We start from the raw sequence: 10,603 nt of genomic DNA on the forward strand, positions 1-10,603 counted from the left end.
GTCCACAGATAAATAGAGAAGGTACAAATTGAAGAAAATATAGTAACTAAGTCCAACCTGGTTGCTATGGCCACACTTCTTCTTCCTGCAGTTCACAGCCCTTGGGTGAAGACGAGCATAGCACCTAAATGCAAATATGATATAACATTAGAAGCAATGCCAGCTAAACATTGTAACCATTTAAATTTAACGAAATCACAACTAAACACCATCTACTACACAACCTCCTCAAAGAAAACACACGACATTGAAACATATTATAAGAAAACAGACCACAGACATGTTGAACATATTAGTACACTGCAATGAACATTTTGATTCTGTCTATCTGATCATTTTCATAAATGTACCATTCAAGAAAATCATCTGGAAAGATGAGAAATTTGACCAGCTGACAAAGTTTGGAGAATGGGATGTTTTGATATAGGGAACATTTATAACCTCGCACGCATTGTAACTTGCTAGAGAAGCTAAGTTAATTCCCAGAACAAACTAACATGGAAGTGACAAAAGACTTGGAAGCTTACTTGCGGCAAATCATCTTGTCCTGGTTGTACTTACGCGCCAAGGCCATCAAAGAAGGCTCGATGATACCTCCCCTAAGCCTCAACACAAGATGAAGCGTTGACTCTGTAAACAACAGACAGCATAACGTGATTTTTATTCAGACAAGAGAGTCACAACATAACTAGGACAAAGATTTGATAAAAGTTGTAACCTTTCTGGATGTTGTAGTCAGCCAAAGTACGGCCATCTTCGAGCTGCTTTCCGGCGAAGATCAACCTCTGCTGATCCGGAGGGATTCCTGTTAAGAGATCTGGTTAAGTATATATGAAGAGGAGAATAGAGAGTGAAGTAGGGGAAGAGTGGGTTACCTTCTTTGTCTTGGATCTTGGCCTTGACATTGTCGATGGTGTCGGAGGACTCGACCTCGAGGGTGATTGTCTTTCCGGTTAGGGTTTTCACGAAGATCTGCATCTTTCTGTTCGTCTCTTCTTTCCTTCCTTCCGCGAGTTAGCTTAACAGAAGGAGGCGGCTTTTATGCCCTTTCATTTCTAGGGTTTTGTTTATTATTGGGCTGGGCCATGTTCTGTCTAAAAGCCCAAGAGAAAATTTATAAACAAAGGCTTTTAAATGCGACTATGATGCAAAATTAACGACTTAAAAAAGATAGAGGAATAGCTCTAGAGAGAAAAAACGATTACTATGGCGATTTTTTGGCGATACGAAGATGGTTTCGCATACTGATAATTCTCCCCATAATTTGGGATGATGTTGATGATAATGATGGCAAAATAGGTGTTCTCACGCGTTGTAACCCCCATGTTCCCCACTTCTTCTATGTTGGGCATAACTTCTCAACGTGATGACAAAACGGTTTTCAATCTACAAAACCTCTATATAAGATTTCTGAGAATTTCTATCTCAGTACGTTATTTCCTCAATTTCATAGCAAAAATCTTATATTATCCTTTGAGAGTTTACGATAATCCAACGCAAATGGCTGATAACATAAGGCGTGCCATGCGAGATATCTCCCTTGGAAGTGAAGAGGCACCGGTTGCCTTACCTCTAGAGGTTGTTCATCGAGCCGCCGAAGATAACCGCTTCATACTGGTGGGCCGTGCAACAATACCGCGCCGTCAAAACGTACGCTCAATCATCTCAACAATGCCAAGAGTATGGGGTCTCGACGATCTAGTACGAGGACGTGCTGTAGAAGGCCGACGTTTTCAGTTTGTGTTTCCTTCAGAGGAAGCAATGGAGTCAGTACTCAGGCGTGGACCATGGGCTTACGGTGACCGCATGATTGTCTTACAACGATGGAAACCACTAATGGATATGAATCTCTTGAACTTCATTCCATTTTGGATTCAAGTGAGAGGGATTTCGTTCCAGTTCATGAACCGGGAGGTGATTGTCTTCTTAGCACGTGCCATGGGTCAATACATCCAAATTGACTACAATGAAAAAGTGGGTGGAAGGATTAACTTTGTAAGGATCCGTCTCAACTGGGACATCAATCAACCCCTCCGATTTCAACGCAACTTCTAGTTCACTCCGGGTGAAAACACTCTACTCAGATTGTTCCATGAAAGGCTCATAGGCTTCTGTGAAACCTGTGGCATGTTAACACACGACTCAGAGAGATGTCTGATACAAAACGGAGGACCAGAAGAAGGACCTGATGAAGGTGATGATGATAATGACGATCAGGAGCCAGCAAACTCACCACCACAGAACCAGGGTGTTCATATTGAAGAAATTCATGATGATCAGATCAATGAAGAACATGCTGAGGGTCCTATTGGGGACCAACATATCCATGATGAAGAACATGAGGACATCAATGCCGACATGGACGATGAGGTAGAAGTTGATGAACTGTGGTCTGGAGAATCGAGGTGTGCTATGTATTCAGACGAACTGAATATGGATGAAATGTATGCTTACCAGTCGTTTGTTCCACGACCTGATGGACGTGAGTTCTTGAAGCGTAAAGCTTGGATGCAGGAGGCAACATGAAACAAAAAGAAATTCTCCCAGATGGAGCGAGGTGAACAAAGTGAGACAACCCGAGTGAAGAAACAGAGAGAGACAGAGCAAGATGATCCTGAGAATGAAGAAGGTGATGATCAGACCAGAAAGATGAGAGGCGCGGTTGGCCCACAACCACCTCCTCCACCATTGATGTTAGGAGTTTTCAAGGATTCTAAGACAAATGATGTAGTATAAAAGATTGTCGAACCAATTCTAAGGGATTTCAAAGCACCGAGAATGTAAGTACGTACTTAATCTAAGTGCAACCGATAATTTGGATGGTTTTAAACTACTACTAACAATAGAATGCAAGAACAGAACAATAAAACAATAAATATGATAAAAGAGAACTCATGAGTATAGGAATTAGACCTTGGGTGATCAAGTTTTGAACTAAGGATGGCAAATGATCAATCAAACTATCAACCTTAAGCTTAGACACAATCTTAAACAAACTCTATGTCTAGATGAATGTTCATTTACTAACATATTTCAAACATCAAATGTCTTTGGTTGAATAATATGAAAGCAATCATTACTAACAAGTCTATTGGCTATCTTAACACCTTTAACAACAAATGTCTTTGGTAAAGTATGTTAAAAGCTTAGGAGAGTTGTCTCAAGCATTTCATCAAACACCTTGTGGGTGGGAAATGCCTAAAGATCAACTTTTGAGAGGCCAACTCAGAAAATGCATTATGAATACTCTATTAGCAAAGAATAAGAATGATCTACACTAGGCCTGGGCATTTTAACCTGGACCCGAAAACCCGAACCGGAACCGACCCGAAATCACAGGTCCAGGTACAGGTACAAGTATGTGTAAATTAACCTGCTGGATATTTTATTCACAGACCCGTGGGTACAGGTTCGGATCCGGGTAAGACCCGATACCCGAACGGGTATTAATGGAACCGAAAAAACACAAATAGGCGTGCTTCAAGACTTCAAGTTACAGAACGTCACTTAATGTTTTGTCTCAAACCTCGGTATCTCCTCAGCTCCTGCAGTCGTTTCCACTCCCCCAAACAGCCTTCAATCTTGAACAAAACAGAAAAAAACTTATCAATAAAACTGGAAGACCTAAATCATACTCATCTAATTTTTTCTTCTCCACTTTCTGAGACTTCTCAAAATAATTCTGTGGTAATTCCTTAATCTAAACCCAAGTTTCTTAATTCTGTGGTAGTCTCCACTTTTTTATTTTTGATAATGGTTTCGTTTCGTTTCGTTTTTGTCTTGCTCGATGATTCACTTGATGACTAAGTTACGTTTGTTTGATTCTTTTGATTTTTTAGTTTTGTTTTGTTGTTTTGTGATTTGACTTTTGTTCATTGTTCAACTTGATTTTGAATCATATAATTCTTTGCGAATTGTCTTTTGTTTTGTTGCTTTGCTTTGTGACTTGACTTTTGTTTTGTTGCTTTGTGACTTGCGAATATAATTCTTTATCAAAGTTTAAGCAAAACAGATCATACGTTTGAATATTGTTTAATTTAGTATGTGTGGTTTCAAACTTTCATTTTTTTAATTCTGTTTTTTTCTTTAATATAGATGGCTTCTTGTGAGAATCCAGTTGGAAGGGATGAAGATGAACCAATGCATGTTGAAGATAGTGATTCTGATGAAAGTCATGATGAAATTAGGACTCCAAGTTCTCGTAAACGCAAAGAAGCTGATGGTGGAAGTACTTCAAAATCAGGAAAGAAAACAAGATCTTGGGTTTGGAATCACTTCGCGAGGCTGCAAAAAGACAATGACAAAGCTAAGTGTCACCATTGTGGGAAGGAGATGATTTGTCCAAGCAAATCAGGAACATCAAATATGAAGAAGCATTTGAATTTTGCGTGTAAGGGTTACAAATTATGGCAAGCTGCAAATAAGTTCAATAAGCAAGGTCAAGATGGTGATGATGACAGTCTTATGATCTGCAAGGTTTCTGAATCAGTGTTCAGGGAAGCTTCTAATGAGATGATGGTCTTGGGAGAACTGCCATTAGCTTGGGTAGAAGGTTTAGCATGGAAACACTTCTGCGAAAATAACAGGTTCTTTTGCAGGTTTTTTATTTTTAGACCCGAACCGACCCGGACCCGTTAGGAACCGACCCGAACCCGAACCGAAATCCTCTCAAGTACCTATTGGGTATAAATTTTCTAGACCCGAAAGACCCGGACCCGAAAGGAACCGACCCGAACCCGACCCGAAGATCCGAATGCCCAGGCCTAATCTACACTATAACATCCTAGATCTAGCCTAATCACCCTTAATCTCTCTAACCCATGAATTCAAGAATGGATTACTCACTACTCTTCATGATTCCTCTATTGGATTTCAGATTAATCATGTAGAGTAATACAGATAATAGATAATGAAAACAACAGAATTGCAATAACAAAATGATCAATTGATTCAATGAGATGAACTTTCCAAGAGGTTTTGGTGGTTTTCTTTTGATAAAAAATAATCTGCCTCTCCTGGCTTACACAAGATACTTAAACTTAGGTTTAGAAAGTAAAAACATTCATAATGAAATGACAAAAAGACCCTTGAGTAAACATGAAGTCGAGCAAACAAAAGGCGCGCAGCGACCTCCAGTAGTCGCTTCGAGAGGTCGCTCCAGGCTTCGGGAGTGACCTGGAGGGGTCGCTGCGAGACGTCGCTCTGGGTCACTCTTCGCGAGCTACCTGGCTGTGTCGCTCTGGTCACGTCGCTTCCAGCTTGAGCGACCTTATGGTGTCGCTGCGGAACGTCGGTCGCTCTCGTGCCTCCGAGCGATGAAAACGCGAGCGACATCGGGGTGTCGCTCTGGCCAAGTCGCTCTGAAAGGGTGTCACAGCGACTTCACGGTGTCGCTCCTGTGAGGTCACTCCCATGCACTGCTCGTCCAATGATCACCTTTATCACCTCTTTTGAGCTCCAAATGCATCCAAATGTCTCCAAGAACTCCATGTGGTACTCCAATACCTGATAAAGACTCATGTATGCAAAATGCAACCTAAACATGGCTAAATCCTAGTCTATATGATCAAAATGCACATGGGTGAATGAATAAAACAATGGAAATATGCAAGATATCAACCATGAGAGTAGTCTGTTGGGACTATCGAGGGATTGGTACAGACTCGACGGTTCGACGCCTAAAAGAGATATACAACAAATATCTCTTGGACATAATATGTCTATCAGAAACAAAGCAAGGTGATGACTACATCAGAGATTTGGGTTGCGAGCTTGGTTTTCCTTTCTATGTAACAGTCCCACCTAATGGTTTAAGTGGTGGTTTAGTTATCTTTTCGAAGCAAGAAGTAGATTTATCAGTATAGTATCAGTCTCCTAATCTTCTAGATTGTACAATGGTTTTTAATGGAATCAGTTTCTACTTGTCTTTTGTGTATGGGTTCCCTGATCGTCAACGTAAATCTATACTTTGGAAAAGGATAGAACGTACTGCTATTAATATAAGTGGTAAATGGTTCATTATGGGTGACTTTAATGAACTGTTACACAATGGAGAAAAGACGCGTGGAAATGTGAGATCAGAAAGTAGTTTCTATGACTTCCGACAAATGATTAGAACATGCAACTTCTCAGATGTTAAGACTGTTGGAAACAGATATTCTTGGGCAGGTCAGAGGGTAATTCATTATGTGACAAGCTGTCTAGACCGTACAATGGGGAATATAGAATGGCATGATCAGTTTCCTTCATCAGAAACTCACTTCTTGGAACTTGGTGAATCTGACCACATACCACTTATAACATTCTTTGAAGGGAAACCAGATGAACGCCACAAGAAATTTATATATGATGACCGACTCAAATCACAGGAGGGCTTCAGACAATCAGTTACAAGACAATGGAACAGACCAGCGGGACTAGGACAAAGCTCTTTACTGACGAAACTACAACACAATAGATCACACATTGCTAAATGGAAACGAGAACATCAATGTAACTCACGTGAGAAAATAGTCATGCTACGTAACCAACTAGATGAAGCATGCACTAATGGATACCCTCTGGCAGAAAGAAAGAGACTTCACGGAGAGCTACAACAGGCATATGTGGATGAAGAGTATTTTTGGAAAAGAAAGAGTTGAAACCCTTGGCTCAAAGCAGGAGATAGATATACAAAGTATTTTCATTCTATAACAAAGGGAAGACGAATCCGGAACAGAATCAACTCACTACAAGACTCAGAAGGCAACATAAAGCATAAAGCATAGTGATGCTGAGATAGCAGAGATTGCAGAGGAATATTTCAAACTACAATTTGGATCTCATCAGCAAAACAGAATGGAGTTTGGTGATATGTTTGATGACTTCATTCCCCGGGTTACTATTGATATTAATGATGACCTTACAAGACAAGTCTCTATGGATGAGATTAAAGATGCAGTTTTTGTTATAGGTAGTCACAAAGCTCCTGGTCTTGATGGGTTTTCTGCAGCATTCTATCATACTTTTTGGGGAGACATTAATGAGAGCATCCTCAAAGAGGTGCAACAATTCTTCGAGGGTGGATATCTAAACCAGAACCATAATCATACCAACATCTGCCTAATTCCTAAAGTCAGACCACCAACTACCATGTCTGAATTTTGCCCCATAACCCTCTGTAATGTCAGCTATAAAATCATCTCTAAGATATTGGTGATGCGGCTCAAGAGACATTTGACTAACATCATTGCAGAAAATCAGACAGCCTTTATACCTGGAAGAATAATATCTGACAACACTATCATTGCTCATGAAGTTTATCATTCTCTCAAGGTCAAAAAGCGGCAATCTAAATCCTATATGGCGCTGAAAACTGACATCACAAAGGCTTATGATCGACTTGAGTGGAGCTTCTTGGAAGAAACAATGAGAAGAATGGGATTCTGTGAAAAATGGATCAGTTGGATTATGATATGTGTATCATCTGTGAGCTTCTCAATATTTATAAATGGCTCCCCAAAAGGATATGTCAAACCGAAGAGAGGTATACGGCAAGGAGATCCATTATCAATGTATCTATTTATTATATGTGCTGAAGTTCTCTCATATATGATGACTAGAGCTGCAACGAAGAGGAAGATTCAGGGAATTAAAATCAATTAACATAGTCCTTCGATTAACCATCTTCTATTTGCTGATGATTCATTATTCTTCCCATTATTCTTCCCATTAGCAAATCCAAAAATGGTAGGGCTATCAAACAGATTCTGCATCAGTATGAGAAGGTTTCCGGTCAAGCAGTTAACCTATACAAATCTTCAATAACCTTTGGCAGTCGGGTTAAAGATCAAGTTAAAACACAGATGAGATGCCTCTTAGGTATACACAATGAAGGTGGTGGAGGAAAATATCTTGGTATCCCTGAGCAATTTGGAAGGAAGAAAGCTGAGATACTGAAGTATGTCACTGAAAAAGTCAAAGCAAAAACACAAGGATGGCAAAATAAATTTCTATCTACAGGTGGTAAACAAGTACTCTTCAAATCTGTGGCTTCGGGGACACCGGTATACCCTATGAATAATTTCAAATTGCCGAAGAATGTCTGTGATGATATTAATAATATCTTGGCAAAGTTCTGGTGGGGAAAGAATGATGGCTGTAAAGGAATGCATTGGTTTGCTTGTGATAGAATGAGTCTACCAAAAAAAAGAAGGAGGAATGGGATTCAGAGACATTGAAAAATTCAATGATGCCTTACTTGGGAAGCAAGTTTGGTGTATCCCATCATCTTCTATTCTTACTGCACGAGAAACAAAACAGAGCTCCTATATTTGGAAATCATTACTACACGGGAGAGACTTAATAAAAAAAGGAGTTCGTTTTGTTATTGGTAGTGGCAACATGATTGATACTTGGAATGATCATTGGTTACCAACTACACCTCCTAGGCCACCGGCACCATTCTCTGATCAAACTGGAAACATCAAGGTCTCAGATTTTATACGTCAAGATCAAAAGGAATGGAATGAGGAACTAGCTCGCAATACAATGAACCATGATGATGCTGAAGAAATACTTGCCATTAAGTTGTGTTCATCATCTGAAGCTGATCAACTAGTCTAACACTACAAGAAAACGGTGGATTATACCGTCAAATCAGGATACTGGCTTGCAACACATACTCCGAGTAATCAACATATCACTCCTCCACCAGGTGATGTACAACTCAAACAACTCATCTGGAATCTTCTTACAGCACCAAAAATAAAACATTTCCTTTCGAAGATGATTACTATATCCCTACCTCTTGGGAGAAATCTTCAACGGCGTCATGTAACAAATTCTGTGAAATGCCCTCACTGCTATCAGGAAGAAACAGCAGAACACCTTTTCTTCGATTGTATCTATGCTCAAAACATCTGGAGAGCATCGGGTTATTCAAATAGTGGTTTGCTTCAGTCGCAAGGCACGCTAGAAGATAAATTAGGGGGAAGATAAATTAGGTCTCCTACTCCATCAGGACTCTGCAATACCAAACCAACTCAAACAATTACCCTGGTGGATACTCTGGCGCATATGGAAATGTAGAAACAAAATGGTGCTCCAACAGAAGTTAACTCATTGGCGACATTCTCTTCAAGCCGCATACTACTATACAAAATAATGGCTGGAAGCACAACAATATCTTGATGCAGATCAGATAGGACAACCACAGAGGACACCAACTCATCAACGACATAACTGGAAGAGACCTGATCTGGGATTGGTTAAATGCAATTATGACGGATAATTCTTCAACATAAACACACCAGTACAAGCTGGATGGCTGGTTAGAGATAGCATGGGTCTCTTTAAGGGAGCAGGGCAATTCAAGACAAGAAAGCCACATAATGCCCTCGAGAGTGAACTACAAGCTTTACTTGGTGCTATGATGGTTTGTTGGAGCCAAGGACACACAAAAGTTATCTTTGAAGGAGATAATGCAAATGTCATCAATCTGGTTACAAGGAAAACGAAAAATATTGACGTCTTAAACTGGCTACGCGATATATGGAAATGAGAGCAAAGGTTCGAGACCATACAACACGTTTGGACAAACCGGGGATCTAACTCATGTGCTGACTTGCTGGCTAAACAACAAATACCAGGCCGAGAAGAATACATATATCTGTTGTGAAACTAGAGAATAGAATCTATGTTTCTGTATTATTCATAAACATAAGGAGCCCTTTATATATAGGGAATTACACCGTCATAGAATAATGGAAAGACTAAAGAAATGAAATACAAATATGGAAAAAGTACAAATCATAATCTAATAAGGAAAAGGAAAGATGCCGATTCTCTCTCTCTCTCTCTCTCTCTCTCTCCTCACGGTCGAATCTCTCTCTCTATAGCATTGGGCCGGTTATGAACCGGGCCGGTTATGGACATCCACAATATGATTTATAACACTCTCCCTTGGATGTCATAACCATACAGGGATTGTAATACGCTTTAGATGTTGCCTCATTAAAACCTTACCTGGAAAACCCAGTGGGACAAAACCATGGTGAAGGAAAAAGAGTACAACACGTATTACTCCCCCTGTTCTGAACAACTCGCGGTTGGCCTCATGAACAGCCAAGATCTCCGAATGGTTTGAAGATGTGGCCGCGATCGTCTGCTTCATGGAACGTCATGATATGGCCGTTCCACCATGTGTGAAAACATAGCATGTATGTGATCGAGCATTGTGTGGATCCGAAAGATAACCTGCATCAGCAAAAGCAACTAAACCTTCTTTGTTTTGGTTATTATAAAATAAACCCAAGTCTTTCGTTCCATGCAGGTAACGAATAACATGTTTAATCCCGTTCCAGTGCCTTTGGGTTGGACAAGAGCTTAATCTAGACAATACATATATCTGGTCGTGTGACTAGCCAGGTACATTAAAGCTCCTATGGCACTGAGATATGACACTTTGGGACCAAAGACATCTTTATCGTCCATCTTAGGACGGAACGGATCAGTGTCCAGGCCGAGGGACCTCACGACCATGGGGCTAGATAATGGGTGAGACTCGGCCATGTTGAATCTCTTGAGTACTTTTCTGTATATGCCATTTGATGCACAAGGATTC

The 10,603-nt window shown here is 40.3% G+C and overlaps 2 protein-coding genes across 2 annotated transcripts in view; one reads left to right on the plus strand and one right to left on the minus strand.

Annotated features, from left to right (window-relative positions):
• LOC106338683 (ubiquitin-like) overlaps nt 1-1,046 on the minus strand; it is a 2,389-nt gene extending 1,343 nt beyond the window's left edge. Inside the window, exons 1-4 of the mRNA XM_013777604.1 lie at nt 876-1,046; nt 719-805; nt 528-630; nt 7-124 (exon numbers count right to left, since the gene is read on the minus strand). Of these exons, the coding sequence (XP_013633058.1) occupies nt 7-124; nt 528-630; nt 719-805; nt 876-978 (411 nt within the window). The 5' untranslated portion in view covers nt 979-1,046. The remainder of the gene's footprint in view (nt 1-6; nt 125-527; nt 631-718; nt 806-875) is intronic.
• Nucleotides 1,047-1,500: 454 nt separating this feature from the next.
• On the plus strand, nt 1,501-2,055 carry LOC106338684. Its single transcript, XM_013777605.1, has one exon. It carries the CDS (start codon nt 1,501-1,503, stop codon nt 2,053-2,055), a length of 555 nt encoding a protein of 184 aa, XP_013633059.1.
• Nucleotides 2,056-10,603: the final 8,548 nt, after the last annotated feature.

The sequence above is a fragment of the Brassica oleracea genome, chromosome C4 (assembly GCF_000695525.1).
Source record: "Brassica oleracea var. oleracea cultivar TO1000 chromosome C4, BOL, whole genome shotgun sequence".
Taxonomy (NCBI): Eukaryota; Viridiplantae; Streptophyta; class Magnoliopsida; order Brassicales; family Brassicaceae; genus Brassica; species Brassica oleracea.